Source organism: Acipenser ruthenus, chromosome 21 (genome assembly GCF_902713425.1).
Source record: "Acipenser ruthenus chromosome 21, fAciRut3.2 maternal haplotype, whole genome shotgun sequence".
NCBI lineage: Eukaryota > Metazoa > Chordata > Actinopteri > Acipenseriformes > Acipenseridae > Acipenser > Acipenser ruthenus.
The window spans coordinates 17,408,134-17,425,316 of record NC_081209.1 but is presented as its reverse complement, the minus strand read 5'-3'; the positions used below and the strand labels follow the sequence as shown (position 1 = coordinate 17,425,316).

The following is a 17,183-nucleotide window of genomic DNA, read 5'->3' as shown; positions in this document are numbered from 1 at the left end:
TTTTAATGCGTTGCAAAACCTCATAAAGAAATGTAGTTGAAAATTAAGGGTGACGTTCACTCCAAAAGCTTATAAATATAACGTGTCTGCCGAGATTTGAAGATTGCCATTTCAGAAAGGAATAGAGAAAGATGCACGCTTTGGTAAACGCGTTCCTCCGTTGTCTTTCTTTTCTCCTGCCTCCCCCCCTGGTTTCATGTTGGTATCTGGTGGGTTGGGGATGAACACGGAAAGATGACACGGTCCAATCCCAGAGCCCGTTTCAAAAGGAGAAAGCCTTTTACAGATCAGGAAGTAACAACAGAAGCAGTTTCCAGTCCTTCCTCCTCCTCCTCTGCTGCTGGTAGGCGCGTCTCTCTTGCAGCTCCCTTGCCCGCCGTTTCCTCGTTGCCCCGGGGATCTCCTTTGGGGAGAATCTGGGAGCTTTGGCAGGCTTTGCACTGCAATTTCGGGGCTTCCTTCTTTAGGCGCTTGTTGCAAAATCATTCTGGTTTGCCCAGCGCCTGTCCAGCATTGGTTTGTGCTGCTAGCACGCGTGCTGAGGAAGGCAGTTCTTTACCTGAAACTGAACTGGCAGGCGAAGAGGAAGCGACAGAAAGAACCACAAGAGAAGAAGCAGGAGCAACAGACGATATGAGCGCGGTGACAGAGACGCCAAGCCCGGCTGCTTCAATCTCGCAGTCCGCGGAACTCGGGGTCGCAGACGTAGCAATTGAATGCCAGCTTCATGAGATGAGGAGCCAGGTAACAATCCAGGTAGCTATCCAAGAGGCCGAGGACGAGGACCTCGATGAAGATTTCATGTCAAACCACCTGGACCTTCGAGGGGGTAGCTGTAGTGAAGATGACTTGGGAAGACGCGACAAATCTAGGTGTATATATACTGTAAATATTTTTACATATTATTTGGGGGTATAAACGCCTATATTTATTTACTTGATGTATTTATGTATGACTGTTTTATAAACTAAAGTTAATTAAGTGGGTAGATTGTGTATTTAAATATAATAACGTGATTAAAAAAAAAAAAAAAAAAGTAAAAAGTAAGCCCCCCATCCACTTAATTCTATTGTCAATTAAATCACTGACGAGGCAGGTAGCTTCTGTACACGCCACCACCTGTTGTACCAGACAGCATACAAATAGAGGGGTGCTTTCCTGAATTGCACAATACAGTGACCAGTAGTTTCTTGTTAACGTTTTGTTTTTTAATGTAGCATTGCAACATCATTTCCAATTTCAAAATGATCGAACATACGGTACGTGGTTTACAAAGTATCTCATTGTTCCTAATTCGGTTAGTTTGTACTTAAATAACTCATCGTCTCTTCCGTTAGTGTTTGGTTTGAGAGAAATATACTTATCAAAATGCATTATGAATGGTTAAAGAAAGGAATTAGGATTATTGATGCCAATTGAACAAGCACATATAAACCAATAGCAACGCTAGGGTTGGTCTATCATGTATTCTTTTAAAGTACAGCGTCGGCTCTACCACAGTTATACTATCACCCTTGGTGGAAAAAATCGGAGAATTCGATAACAGAAAAATAGTGTTGCGTCATTTTGCGGCTACGTTACAAGAATATGAATGATACATTGTGAATGGCACTGTGTCACTTAGGTTTAAAAATAGCAACCGACGGGGTGTGCGTTAAATGCAGTATAAGCTTGCAATATTTGCAGTTACTGTTTGATCTGTATATTGCATGCTGATTGTATTTGTTTTTACTGGGGTGGACGCCACGCTTAAAAGCCTTTAAGGTTTTTAATCTTCTAGTCGGATTCCCCCGTCAATCACATCAGACAGAAGTGCTGACGCAGGTTACAGGCAGGCCTCTAATAAGCCCATAACAATGCAAGCACATTGCAGACTTGTTAGACCTGGCTCTACACTATTGACTGTGTTGACAGGTGTTCCTATTTGTATTTGTATGTGAAAATGACTGGCTGGCCATTTATTATTATTATTTTTTTAAATTTAGTCGTTCCCTGCGCTGACTCGGGAGGGGCGAAGACGAACACACGCTGTCCTCCGAAGCGTGTGCCGTCAGCCGCCTGCTTCTTTACACACTGTGAACTCACCCTGCAGCCGCCTCAGAGCTACAGCGTCGGAGGACAACGCAGCTCTGGGCAGCTTACAGGCAAGCCCGCAGGCGCCCGGCCAGACTACAGGGGTTGCTGGTGAGCGGTGAGCCGAGGACACCCTGGCCGACCTAACCCTCCCTCGCCCCGGGCGACGCTCGGCCAATTGCGCGCCGCCCCCTGGAAGCTCCCGTCCACGGTCGGCTGTGGAATAGCCTGGACTCGAACTCGCGACATCCAGGTTATAGAGCGCATCCTGCACTCTAGCGAGTGCTTTTGGCTGGCCATTTCATTGTGGTGGGGCAGAACCTTCTCAACAGATGACTCATACTTGCATTTATTTTAATTCCAATACAGCAAAGATTAAAGTAACCCACTTTTGATTAATGTATAAACACAAGGAAGTGTTAACATCACTCTCAGAAAGACACAATTCAGACACGCTTATGTGAATGATCTCTCCTGTTCTGGTGGTTATTGTTGCTGTAATTGTTTGTGATCACAGCAGGCCTGAGCTGGACAGGGTCTGACAGGTCTGTTGATGCAGTATCAAGTGTGACGGCAGGCTGTTCTGAAGTAACCTGTTGCTTGCTCAAGTTTAATTTAAGCATGAGTGCCACCTTTGTGCCCCCAGGCTAGAAGTGTTCACACCTTAGCCTTGCATATGTTTATTTTGAGAAGCCAATTTGATGTTAGAAACGTTCCCCCTCCCATTCTCCAGGGATGAGCTTTTCTGAGAAGGTCATAAGGTTTGAGGCCTACACTTAAAACAGGGAGCAGTGCCTGATAGCACCCTTTACTTGCCTTGCTACGTTTTAAATACAACACATTGCAATTGGTTGTTATAAAGAGGCATCTGAAGAGCTGCTTGATTCTGACATCCTTTAGTCCAAGTTCTAGAGAGTTAGAACCTGGGTGTATATGGAAACCAACATTGTGGATGTAGGCCGAGATCATTCTGGTCAACATAGCCAGAATGAAACCAAAATAGTTTTAGTTTGGAATGAAAATATTAAGTTTCAACTTCAAACCTGCAAGTAGCGCGTGACGTTAAGACGCTATCCAGTCTTTTAAAATAGGTTTCTGACATGTGTGTTACCATAGAGGGTTGAAATGACCTAGACTAGTGAGTGCATTCCTATTATTATTATTATTATTATTATTATTTGTTTATTTAGCAGACGCCTTTATCCAAGGCGACTTACAGAGACTAGGGTGTGTGAACTATGCATCAGCTGCCGAGTCACTTACAAAGACGGAGCACAAGGAGGTTAAGTGACTTGCTCAGGGTCACACAATGAGTCAGTGGTTGAGGTGGGATTTGAACCGGGGACCTCCTGATTACAAGCCCTTTTCTTTAACCACTGGACCACACATGTCGTAGCCCTATAAGCAAATCAAGATGACCTTTATCTTTAGCCTACAGGGTAAATTCTGAACAGCAGAAAGCCCCAGAGATTTGAGTATAATGGCTGGGAACTGATTTATGTAATGTCATGATGCATTTTAATAGTGCTTTAAAGTATATTGCACAACCCGTAAAATATCAACCAGTAATCTGCCCTCTAATACAAGTAAAAGTGAGTGACCTCATTCTTAACAGCCAGAAATAATCAATTCGTACTCGTAGAGGCTTTGAGTGACTAAAGCTATGTAAAGTTTCAGGTAGAACACTCCAACTACACCTGCAAATGAAATGATCATCCGATTCATAGGAAAATCCTTATAACCATTGCCAAAAGTCAAGGAGACATTGAACTCCCACATCCATGTCCGCCTTTAATCGGTGGCAGTTCCCAATGGTATTCAAGTCAGGTACATTTAAACCTGTCTCTCTTTGCAGTTGACCACACCAGTCAAACCTCCCCACTGCCTAAAAGCTATGTCCCTTTCCCCCCCAAGGTTAAATCTTGCGGGATGCGATTTTAATTTTTGTTGAATGTGATTTCCAGTTAGTATCTGTAGTTTGAGCAGTGCTGCCCTGTCTGACCCCGATGCCTCTCCTCAGTGGTGCAGGGACAAGCGGAGGGGAGCTCGAAGAGGACAGCTGGCAGCCCCCTGACCCCGAGCTCACCCGGAAGCTCATCACCCAGATCGAGTACTACCTGTCTGATGAGAACCTGGAGCGTGACGCTTTCCTGCTCAAACACGTCCGCCGCAACAAGCAGGGCTTCGTCAGCGTCAAGCTGCTCACCTCCTTCAAGAAGGTACTGAGTGTGATTGTGTGTGAAATACACCAGGCTGTGGTGAAGTCAGAACATGAGTAGGTCTTGTAACAACTCGCATCTGGGCAAGAGCTCTGAAAGATACTGGAAAGTTCCTTAAGAGTCAATGACTTGCTCCACGACATGTTACTAAAGTTTGTAACAAAACCCGTTATTTATCATTTGACTGCTGTGTTGTGTGTATCTCGATAATATACTTTTTATTTTATATTTATATTCCCAAATCCTTGGCCAGAAGTCAGTGTTGACCAGTTATTTCCATATGATATCTTAATAACCCTGTTGGTCTAAATGTCCAACACTTGGAGCAAACAAGTTCAGTGTTTTGATTGGGGGTGTGAACTGGTTTATTAATGCGCATGACAACAGGCAAGCTCTTGCTTAAGGTATCATTAGTCCCGGCAATATAAATAATAGATTCTGCTTCAATTTTATTGGCTTTTTGTTTTAACCCAAATTAAAGTATTAGTCACTTCCACAAGAGTACTTTGGAAAATACTGTGGTGCTCAGAAAGACCAAAAGATATACATAGTCAAATAAAAATAAGTGGTAAACACTGATTTATAAAGGATTTGTGAATAAAACACACAATTTGTTTAAGATATTCTAGCGATCCGTACAACAGCAACGGTTAGTAATGTAGTATCTGTAGTATCAGTAACACTATAGAACAATCATTCTAGTAAATCTTGCGAGTGCCGTCATTTTTCATTTTTCCATATGAAAGACACACTCATTATGGTAAGTGTGTGTACAGTTGTTTTGTCTTAATTTGACTGAATGCTCAAGGTTTTGTGCTATGAAAAGTCTTTCCTATAGAAAAATGCAAGACCTACAATTACCATAATTTTATATTCAGTTAGATTTAATGACATTCTGTTGGCATCAAAGTTCTCGTGTTCATTGCAAAGGGCTTTTCAAAATGTCAATGTATCCTTTCTTTCCCAATGGCAAGGAACTAGATTTCATATAGAGGGACATAGTTAGGCCTTTGTATCTAACACTCTAAAACTGAGCAACTAAAACACTCTACCTTTCTGCACTGCAGCCCAGCTCTCAGCTACTGAGGTACTCAAACCCACTGCCTCCCACACTGCAGCCCAGGGCTTTCTCTAACCACTGAGGTACTCAAACCCACTGCCTCCCGCACTGCAGCCTAGTGCTTTCTCTAACCACTGAGGTACTCAAACCCACTGCCTCCCGCACTGCAGCCTAGTGCTTTCTCTAACCACTGAGGTACTCAAACCCACTGCCTCCCGCACTGCAGCCTAGTGCTTTCTCTAACCACTGAGGTACTCAAACCCACTGCCTCCCACACTGCAGCCCAGCACTCATTTGAATTGCTCGATCCCACTGCTGCCCAAAACTTTCTGTAAACAAGACCATCTTGCTTCATTTCAGAACTAGTTCACTTCAGCTGCATATCCAAAAGTGGCTTTTATTGTCTTTCAGGGGGACACAAACATTCAACAGCATCTTGCACACTAAAGCATTTAGGAACAGATTTCCCAGGAGGCTCTTGTTTTCACCTTTCTCCTGCCTGAAATTAATCAGTCAATGTGCTTCCAATATAGCCCTCCCTCAGGGATTGTGCACACCTGTTCTCTGAATGCATGGTTCTGATGCTCTTTACTTAATGCCCTTCTGTTACCAAATGTATTGACATTTAACCTCAGGAAATGCTGTTTCCAAGTAGATACCAAGAAAAAGAGAACTTGCAAATATCTGTTACAAAACTAATCCTGTCATCCTGAGACTGTACCACCAGGAGAACTTTTATTGGTGTATTCTGGACATAGAGCATGTCTCGGCTTTCATGCCATGTTGAAAGCAGACATGCAACAAATTGATTTACATTTTTAAAAAGTACAAATTAAATCTACTGATTGTTAATGTCTGTACATGTATCTTTGATTTGTGATAAATTATTTGAGGAACACCTGTTCTTTTAACCCTTTGCGGTCCATTGTCGGACTGGGTCCGACATTGCAATTATTCCTCACAGGTCCTTTGTCGGACTGGGTCCGACATCATTATAGCAACGCAATAAACGGGTGTTTAGTCGTTTTTTCTCCGGAAAAAGCCGAGAAAACCATTCAATTGCCGAGTGGTAGCGACAGGAGCCGAGACAAGTCGGGAAAAAAAAAAAAAAAAAAAAAAAAGGCGTATTTCATGAATAGTCATACATGGTATCAGGTATCAGATAATGGGCGTCCATAATAAACAAGCTGGCTAAGTGCGTCAGCGCACTGAGACTATCATGGACATTTGCAGAGCTTTTTTCAGATGTTATAGTAATAAAATAATGACTTGGATCGCATTATTGAGGAGTTTGGTGATAAAACGAGTGATCTGGAGATGATCGATCGGTATGTACGACTATTATTATTATTATTATTTATTTCTTACACAGCTGAACGCTATAGCAAACAAAAGGCTGGGGAGGGGCTGGAGATGCCTAGTGTGTGCTTTGTTGATATGCAGGGCCATTTAAACCCGTTTGACTGTGAAAAAAAATACTTTTAAACAGCGCGTATAAAATTAACTGCGCGTGTGAAAATTAATTAGACCTGGCGTGCCTGACGCGCGATTAATAAATGGACCGCAAAGGGTTAATACTATAGTCAATGTCTCCAAAGCTTTCTGTTTCTGACTGACTTTTTCTCCGTGTCCCAGGTGAAGCACCTAACGCGAGACTGGCGGACGACAGCCTATGCCTTGCACCACTCTCAGCTTCTGGAGCTCAACGAGGAGGGGCGGAAAGTACGGCGCAAGGCAGCGGTGCCTGTGTTCGCCAGCGAGAATCTGCCGAGTCGCATGCTGCTGGTGAGCGAGCTGCACCTGTGGCCTGAGCTTGCTGGGGCTGCCGGGGGGCAGAACAGTGCCGGGGGGGCTGCGCAGCAGGAGAAGCTGATGGAGCACCTGCTCAAAGTGTTTGGTGCGTACGGGGTTATTGCCTCTGTCCGTGTCCTCAAAGCCGGCAAGGAGCTTCCAGCAGACCTCAAGAAGCTCAGTGGCCGCTACACCCAGCTGGGCACCAGTGAGTGCGCTATCGTGGAATTTGAAGAGGTGGAGGCTGCGATTAACGCTCATGAGGTTCTGGGAGGCAGCGATGTGGCGGTTGGAACAGGGGAAGAGGAGGAGGAGGAGGAGGAGGCAGTGTCTGTTGGGGTCACTGCAGGGGCTAAGGTGATCCTAATTGGCACCAAACCCCCGAAGAAAAAAGTCCCAAAGGACAAGCAGCGTGACGATGGCTCTAGAAAGAATCGCTCTCTCAACTGCAGGGTCCGAGAGTTGCGGTATATCGGAGACGACGCCTGCAGCTCCTCCGAAACCGAGAGCAACCCCACCTCGCCCAGGCTGTCCCGCAAGGCCCGGCCGAACAAGCTGAGCCCTCCTGGAGGGGGCTACCACCAGAACAACCACCTGAGCCCCAGTGTCTCCCCTCGCTCCAGCCCCTGGAACAGCCCCAGAACCAGCCCCTCTGTGCAGCGCAAGTCCCCACACAGCCACAAGTCTCCCCTGGCCAGTGCAGGCAGACTGAGCCCTGAGCCAGGTCAACGCAAGTGGGCTGACTACTCCTCGGACAGCAGCCTGACCCCCTCTGGGAGCCCCTGGGTGCAGCGCCGCAGGCAGGTGACATCTCAGGAGAGCAGCCCGGTCGGGAGTCCCATGCTAGGCCGCAAGATCCAGAACGCAGACGGGCTGCCACCAGGGGTGGTCAGACTGCCAAGAGGACCAGATGGAACCAGGGGCTTCCACAACAACTCTGTGGGGGACAGGGGCAAATGCACCCTGCTTGAGTAACAGGGAAACAATTCCTCCCCCACCCCTCGTTTGAGTTGAGATCTATGGGAAAAACCGTTTCACAGCCTGGCAACTTGGAAAGGGAAGGAAACGGTCAGACTGGATTTAAAGAACATGACTGAATTATTATAATGGCTATTTTATTTTTGTATTTTGTTTTGAAGACTTTCTATTTTTGTGTTTCTCAAAAGCCATAGTCTTAAGTTGGTGGCTGTCTTAATTTGTATATTTGTACCGACAGTTTATAAGCTGCATTGTTTTTCTTTTTTTATGTGCGTGATCTGTTTGTGTATTGTATACAAGATGTTGGAGCAGAAGTGGTATATTGGTGAAAATGATAGAAGTGATGAGGTATGGTAGCTTTTCTAAAAGTGGCATCCATGAATGGATAAAGGGGAAATACACATAGTGGTAATTAACTGGTAAAAAGGCATTTAGAATTAATAAGTAGATTTTGTTTAGTGACAGCTGCTCTAATACATCTTATCAAAAAATAAGGGGACTGAGTTAGGTAAACTTTAAACCTGAATGTGTCTCTCAGAACCTGAATGCATCAGTCATTGTGGCACAGAAGTGGATTTAGTACAAGGTTAACGCCAATCAATCTTAAAGATGACTAAAATATAAATATGTACTGGAGTTGCACATATTCCATAATCCTTAAGCAATAGTTCTATACCCTGTATTGATAACTAGACAACTTTTATGTCATGCATAACTGCAGAGGAATCTGTTACTTGTCAACCTTTTAAAGTTATTTGTGTTTGTATATCTATTTTAGGGGACAAAAAAATGCACTTTTTACCAATTGATGCAGTAAGCTGTTGACCATTTTGTATCCTGAGCAACGATTCTGGCTTTAGGTTTCCTTAGCAACATATGAGACATCAAATCAGCTGCGATGTCTGTTTGCTTTTCCAGAGTATGAATGTCAGGTGCTGTTGCCCTTCTGCACTGCATTCACAGTGTGGTCTGGTTCAGCCATGGATCACAGGAACAGAAATAACTATGAAGTGTCACTTTTAGTAAATGTAGCATATCTCGTTTCTGTTTTTATTTTTACATGTCAAAGAGACTGTGTATATAAATGTAAATTTAATATATTAAACTTGTTAGACATTCTTTCCTGCCAGGTATATGTAATGTGTTTAGGAGGACACACACGTCCCTCTGTGGCAGTCTGCTGGTTGGAAGCATGGGCCCCTGGGTTTCCTTTTATTTTTCTCAACACTGATCGAGGGGAGGGGTCACTGCCTGTCCTATGAGAGAGGCATTCTGGGAATGGACTTCAAGTGGACACTGTGACACACCTGAAATGAAGCAATGCTTCCTGTTGAACCATTCAAAGCTGTTCTTTAAAAAAAAAAAAAATATATATATATATATATATATATATATATATATATTATAGGATTTAAAAAAAAATGTATATAATGTACTTCCTCTTGTACAAATAAAGCACTGAAATGGCACTTTTCAAGTCTGAATTTCTTTAAGCAAGTAGCTTCACATTTCTCTTCATGGTGCTGTACTTGATCAGTTCTAGGTTGTTTTTCTCCAATGTTTATTTCTCTAAATCTGACCGCTGCTTTGAGCCCCATGTTGGAGTTAACACCCTCCCTCATTCCATTCAAACCATGTGAGCACGGCAGGATTTCCATGGAAAATAAAAACAAGTCTGGCCTTTTTCTCTTGCTGTTTTGGTAGTACCTTTTCAGGTAAATCTGGTTTCCATGTAGTTTTTTTTAGGGAGAGAAATTCTACTTCTGAGTGTACAAACGACCCAATTAATATTAAAATAAAGGACGGAGTATTTAAATGTTTCCGTCTGTGTTCTAATTTGTGATTACTGAGATTGTGCAGCTTTCTCAAACGGATTCCGCTATGGGTTTAGGTTGTGTTAAAGAACAGCAAGTGCAGCTTGCTTCATTTGGCCACAAAAATATCCAAAAAAATATAAAGCAAGGGAAACAAACATAAAAATAAAATGGATACCAACTTTCCATAATAAAGCACTGCTACCCATGTATTTGCAAAACATTTTTTGACTGCATACATATATATATACACACACGTTTTTCCAACAGAATACTGGTAGTAAATGTACAATAGGCTACCCTGTTTTCCCACCACATAATCTTTTTATAATAAATACGTGAATTCAGATTCCGCAGGGACAGTGCAAGGCTCTCGCCAGTAGCATTCATTTATGTTTGTTGTTAGTACACAGGTAGTCCATACGAGTCCAACACATTTCTCAGTAGATGCTAATCCACACAGACATTTCTGGAACTACGTTCTGGAAGTCCTGTAGGAAGTTTTAGCAAGCTGATAAGCCCTGTGGTTGTCTTTTTGAACACATTTGTGGAACCAACAGTTTGTTTAGTGTGTTTTCATTCTTCTGAAACAAATCTTGCTCAATGAATTAGGTTTATGAGATTTTACTTCAACTCTATTGGTGGTCTGGTCCCTCAAGCCTGATGTCAGTAGCCCACAGCAATAGATTAGGTGACCACTGACACAAATTCACAACTATGCTAATTTGAATACATTTTGGGGTACACCATTGCAGACTAAGAACAACTGTGTTCTGGTTTGATGTCTTGTGGCCTGAGCAGGATTTGAGCCCAGGCTGCTGGAGTTGAAAGGCTCAGGAGGCTGCGGAGTTGCATCTGCAGCGCCATCTAGCCCCTTAATTGAGTGCTTGTTCAAACAGTTTCTTAAAATACATTTGAGAGGGACTCAAGTATCACGAGGCAACTGACAATTTGGACGATCCCAACCTGTCAGTAAATTTTAAACCCTGTTTCGTACACCTCGTTGCAGAATTAAAAGTCAGCACCATTTTATATGTGGGACACATGTCCCTTGTACCTTAAAGGGTTAATTCTAATGTGCAGTTTTTTTTAATATATATATATATATATATATATATATATATATACATTAAGGGGGCTGATGTACGGATAGGTGTAGTGCAAACAATTGTAGCTGCGAAATCCAAATTGCTTAGCAGCCAAGCAATTATTTTGCAATGCAGCCTATGTAAGCTTAAGAGCAATGCAAAATACTCAACCCACACAAATAATGAATGAGCTGCAATCATGATAGTGAGGGTACAATGAGCACCGCCTGTGCATCGGGGTATTTATCAGCCACACTTACAGCCCAGAGGTGAGGTGAGTTAGGAGTACAGAGAGCAGTCAGCGCTGTATGAGATTTGTGGAGCACGAAAATCAAACCAAACAAAAAAAAATGTCATAAAGGGCAGCAAAGTCCTTTTGGTGCATGGAAAAGAAAAGAAAAGTTTTCTGAGGAGGAGAGGCCTTACGGCTGAGGTCACTCAGCATGAAATTGTTATTTGGAAAAGCCTCAGCCTACATCAGTTATGCTACTAAAGAGGCCATATGGTCCTCTATAGTGGAGAAAGTCAATGCTGTGGGTGTTACCAGAATGACAGTCAACCAGGTGATGAAAAGGTGGCAGGACCTGCGGCGGCACACAAAAACAAAACTCTGAATGCAGCACAGACCTGCAGCAGGAACAGGAGGAGGAATGCCATCCACATCACAGCGGACACCGCTGGAGAGGCAAGCAGAGAGGACAATCCATCCCAAACAAAGTGACCCTGGGTTTGAATATGCGGGGTCTTCTTCGTCTTGCAATTGCCCAAGTGCAAGGCAAAATCCTTAAATCTCATTATAATGTTTGCACCCGCTTATTATTCCCGATCCCCGCCCAATTCCATGCTCTTTTCCTCATTTGAATACATTTCAATATCATTTAAATGATTAATGATGGCAAAGTGCTAATTTTATACCGGGTGCAGGGGAAAACTATTCTTTACATACACCATGCAAATCCCTTTGCACGTATCCTTACATCAGCTCCTAAGTATTTTGATTTACACTTAATTTTAAAATATCCTCCATATGCCCCCTGTATTCATTAACAAAGGGTTTGTAACTGATTATATTCTTTACATTCCTAAAATTAGTTTGAATTATAATCCCCGTTTGTGTCCCTGTGTGTAAAATACGTTTATGTTGGATGAAACTTTCTAGAGAACTAAGAATAATGATCTACCAAGCAGCACATTTTAAGATGTTCGGTCATTGTTTCTAAACATTGAGCTATTTCATTGTACTACTGTATTGTATATTGTATAGGCCTACTGCACAGATTTATATTTTTACATAATGTAATGTCTACAGAGAACACATGAATGTTATTTAGCACAAATAACATTGAACTGTAAGAATTTGTATTGAATGTATCTATCCACCTGTGCAAAACTGTTTGTATGCTTTGGCTGTACAGACTACAAAATGGTTTGAAGAACATCTTTTTTGCTGAATAATTGTGTTCGTTTATTTTTGTAGATATGCACATGTATGTACTTTTGTATGTACTTATTTATTTGCATACTGCAGCTTGAATGCATTCCTTTTTTTTCTGTAAAGTTAAACTATACACATTGGTATGTACATTTGAGGTTTGAAATGAGTTTCCCTGCAATAATGCCGCTCCGTACCTTTAAATTTTAAATGCCCAGCCTTCGTTTACTCTCACCCCCAGTCATCAGCTGATCTCAGCAGGACAGGCTGGCACGCTTGCTGAGTGGCACTCATAGTCAACACAAACAAAACAGTTTTATTGTATTTTAATACACGCTGGTGTATGCAATTACTGTACCGTTGTTTACTTTATTGCTTATTGCCCCTATTTTAAAGTGTGTATAATTGTTATTTGTCTATTTTTTTTTTTTTTTTCATGTGGGTCGCTTTGTTAGGTCCAACACAACCACGCTGTACCCGTTTTAGAAACTGCTGATGGCTACATTCAGGACAAAAGACCGGTGTGCTCAAAGGTGGCCATTGGTGACCAGATTGATATATCGAGATTTTAATTATAAAAAAAAAAAAAAAAAAAAAAAAGAAAAAAACATCAAAGGAAATTGATCAAACATTTTAAATGCATACGATTCTGTTTACTTTATGACAGTTCACGAATAATGTATAATTATTTAAAAAACGGCTTGTGGCCTGTAGCAGACCTGGGGTCAATTTTAATTACAATTACAATTACAAATGACAGCAGAATTATTTCCTGAAATTACAATTACAGTTACAATGCTATGTATGCTGCAGTAATTACACTTACATTAGAAAGCGTACATAAATAGCTACACATGTTCTACTAAGCAGTAATTACAGGTGCAAATGCGGAAGCATACTATATAACGTTTTCTTTCCAAACAAATTGAGTCACTAAAAGTGGTTGAAAATACGACAAGAATGTTTGCTCAGTGAAAAAAACACAACATGAGACTGTGAATGATTAAGCTTAGAAAGGCGTGTAATTAAACTGTAATTAATCAAGTATTGTAATTACAAACACAATTACGCGGGTGTGCTGAGGTTCAATTACAAATAATTACAAATTACACAATTACAATTGGAATTGAGCCCAGGCCTGGTAGCTGATTACATACGCAGAGTTCTTGTAAAATAACACTTTATTCTGTATTTAACGCATTCTTGATGTATGGCAGATATGGTTTGGGGTAATTGTGTTTTACATAAAAGAAATGTAAGCAGGTTTAAATTTGCAGCTGGCTACAGTATCGTGCACGTTTTCGCTTGCGTTGGGAAATGATTCCTCCTGCAATTACTGTCAGTGTTTTAAATGTGTTGACAGAAAATACTCTTTTAATTCAGCACAACAATAGGGACACAACTAGTTTAACATCCTATTATATCACGGTATTGTTTTAATTGGTATGCAGAGTTTGTTGTTTAGTGATTATGCTTTTTATCTGTCTCCGCACAGCTTTATAAACCGTGACCGTCACATTATTTATAGGACTTTACTTGTGGTAGCAGAAAGATGACAGGAAAGGCCGAGGCTTCAGTTTGCGACAGCTGCTGGTGAGCAGATGCATTTAAATAAAAATCCTTGAAAGTCCAGTTTCTGGCCACATAGCGCCCTCTAGCGTTCAAAACACACAATACCCGGTTAACAAATCGCACATCATGGCAACCTCAATTGTGCTGCAAATTCTGTGATCGGAAAATCCCACTGTATATACCAGAATACATACATATCTATCTATCTATCTAAGTGAGCAGCAGGTCGACGCAAAGCATGGCACGGGACTTATTCCTATTATTGCCTTCCTCACCTGCAGGTGTATTTTTACCTTTTTTTATTATTATTTATTTATTTGGCAGATGCCTTTCTCCAAGGCGACTTACAGGTATTACAGGGCAGTACGGGGGTACAATGCAAGATGACTATTTAAATCCAGTATTGTTTACAGTAAATGCAATAATACTTCTAGAATATAATATGAAATAGGATGCAACAGTTTAGGATTACAACAAGTTATAACTACAATGACATAGTAGTGCAATAATACATTAACTGAGGATCCAATAACATGGTATAGGTTAGGCAAGTCCAGTGCAGTGTAGGAGCGGTAGATCAAGAGACTACAAGGGCATCTTAACAGGGGGGTCTTGAGGAGGAGGTGGAAGGCAGTGCGAGGCAGAGCAGTCCTGACGTTGTCCGGTAGCTGGTTCCACCACAGGGGGGCTAGGGAAGAGAAGGAGCAGGCACAGGAGGATGGAGAGTGGAGGGAAGGCATGAGAGGGGAGAGGGGGTGGAGGGTGGGGGTGGAGGGAGAAACGAGGGACAGCAGGGGGCGGTTGGCAAGAACAAGGGTCTTGAATTGAATGCGAGCAGAGATAGGTAGCCAGTGCAGGGTGCATAGCAGAGGGGTAGCATGAGAGAAGCGAGGTTGGGAAAATACAGGACGAGCACCGGAACTTTGAATGTTGAAGGGGGGCGGATAGCCGAAGCAGGGAGACCAGGCTGGGCCCACATTGCTTTACCTTGTTTGGTACACACAACCCTTTCACAATACTGCAGAAAAATAACCAGCACAGGCTCTATGCAGAAAATAACATGGTCTTAAAAATTGAACTAGCAGCTGCAAAATGTAAACTATTTGTTTTCTAAAACATTGTGGGAGTGGTTTGCAGACAGAGTAATACCAACGAGACACTAGACATGGATTCATTTGAATTAGCAATGTATGTGTAAGAGGTAAGTTACACATTTGGAAAACTATTCTACGTCGAGGGCTCAACTACTGGATTCAAGCAATAACTAATCCAGATGCTGGAATTGCATTATTCTTATGTTTCATATGTAGACACTTTCACATGCTAATTTCACAAGTAATAAGTCCTGATAAATGTAGGATTAACACTTGAGCTGCCTGTGAACACAGAATAGCTACAGCAACTTCTCTTATTTACGAAAAGAGCTGTCAGACTTTTGTTATAAAGTTTTTAATCAAATATAATGTTCTCTTGAAATGACTCCTTTTGGGGATATTATAAACAGAGATTGTACAGCACATCACATCCCTGATAAAAGTAGCATACATTTATTGATACACATTTTAGAGTATAAAGGTAAGGTACATGCAGAGAGTTAATGTAGGCTTTTACAATTGCCTTTTGTTACAGATTTATTGTTACAGTATGATTTGGTACTGTAATTATTTTCTCATATTTTTCAGACTAGAACATTTCAAATAACAAATCTCTCATTGATCTTCACCAAGGTGAATGAAATAATGAAGGAATTACTGTAGTTGGAAGGAAGTTCTGCAATGGAAGAGCCCAGGTTCATCAGGAGGGCATACAGGGTCATGACTCAGATGAAATACTTTTTCAATCCATCATGTTATATTGCAGCCCAACCCTTCATGTCTTGTGAGTGTATACAGAAGGAATGTTGCTGCTCTAGATCAGTAATCCCCTGAAACTACCATAACCATTCTAACCACATTGTTGGGATCAACAACCAGATGGTATTTGTTGCAATAAAGTTATTGAACTAAGTCCAGTGTCTGAAAAGTAAATCTTCCTCATTGATGATATGCAGCCCCTACGGCCAGCTGATACTTCATGTCCGGGTCCTGCCTGCTGTCCCACAGCCATAAGGGGTACATTATTGTTTGTGTGTGAGTGTCCAGTTAGTACTGGGACAGGGTAGGGCACCTTGAGGACCCAATATGGCTTTGGAATCCTCTGCTGAATTCCTAGAAACACGACGTTTCACAGACTGAGAGAAACAGCTGTGACTCCCAGGGATAAAAAGGAAGTATTGATTCTGGATCGATGGATCATATAGTCCCAGGTGTCGAGTGAGTAGTAAAGGCACGACAGCGTCTGTCACTTTTCTAAGCCCCGCCCCTTTTGATAGATTCATGACCCTAAGCCCAACCCCTATTGATTGATTTATGAGCCCCGCCCCTTTTCACGCCTCTGAGTGATTTATGACCCTTAAGCTCCTCCCCCTTTCCCCACGCTTTGATTGATTTATGACCCTTAAGCCCCTCCCCCTTTTCCCACACTTTGATTGATTTATGACCCTTAAGCCCCTCTCCTTTTCCCCACACTATGATTGATTTATGACCCTTAAGCCTCTCCCCTTTTCCCCCCACACTCTGAGTGATTTATGACCCTTAAGCCTCTCCCCTTTTCCCCCCACACTCTGAGTGATTTATGGCTCTAAAGCCTCGCCCCCTTTCCCACGCTTTGAGTGATTTATGGCTCTAAAGCCTCACCCCCTTTTTCCCATGCTTTTGAGTGATTCGTGACCCGTCCCTTTTTACCGGACAGCCGTCAAAAATAGCCCTCCCTAAAAATGGTATCTGTTGTACCCTTATTTTATAGACTATTACAAAGAAAAGACAGAAAGAAAAAAAGAAGAGAAAGCAAGTTGCATTGTAATGCATTATTTTTTGACTATGTTTGAGACCCACCGTAACAATAACCAGGGGTTATTACCATACAGAGAATGAGAATATTAGCATACAAACACTTGGTGGTGAGGGGGGTGTAAGGACAGTATGGCCTGGTTGATGTAAACAATAGATACGTTAAAACCATTTTCCAGAGCAAAATGATTCATATCAGGAAGGTACACCCGGACCCTGCAGCAGGTTTTGAATCAGGTTTCCTACAGGTTTCGGTGAAAGAGATAAT

At 42.1% G+C, this 17,183-nt stretch overlaps 1 protein-coding gene across 1 annotated transcript; it reads left to right on the top strand.

The window, feature by feature from the left end:
• The first annotated feature begins 108 nt into the window (after positions 1–108).
• Positions 109–9,503, top strand: LOC117428059 (la-related protein 6-like). Its single transcript, XM_034046607.3, has 3 exons — positions 109–872; positions 4,094–4,292; positions 6,988–9,503. The coding sequence occupies exons 1-3, from the start codon at positions 235–237 to the stop codon at positions 8,116–8,118; spliced, it is 1,968 nt and encodes a 655-aa protein (XP_033902498.3). The 5' UTR covers positions 109–234; the 3' UTR covers positions 8,119–9,503.
• Positions 9,504–17,183: the final 7,680 nt, after the last annotated feature.

Bases quoted from the DNA above. Each gene is read 5' to 3' on its own strand.
- LOC117428059 (XM_034046607.3), top strand. From the start codon at position 235: ATGACACGGTCCAATCCCAGAGCCCGTTTCAAAAGGAGAAAGCCTTTT. The intron at 873-4,093 runs GTGTATATATAC...GCCTCTCCTCAG, and splicing joins GGAAGACGCGACAAATCTAG to TGGTGCAGGGACAAGCGGAG. The intron at 4,293-6,987 runs GTACTGAGTGTG...TCCGTGTCCCAG, and splicing joins TGCTCACCTCCTTCAAGAAG to GTGAAGCACCTAACGCGAGA.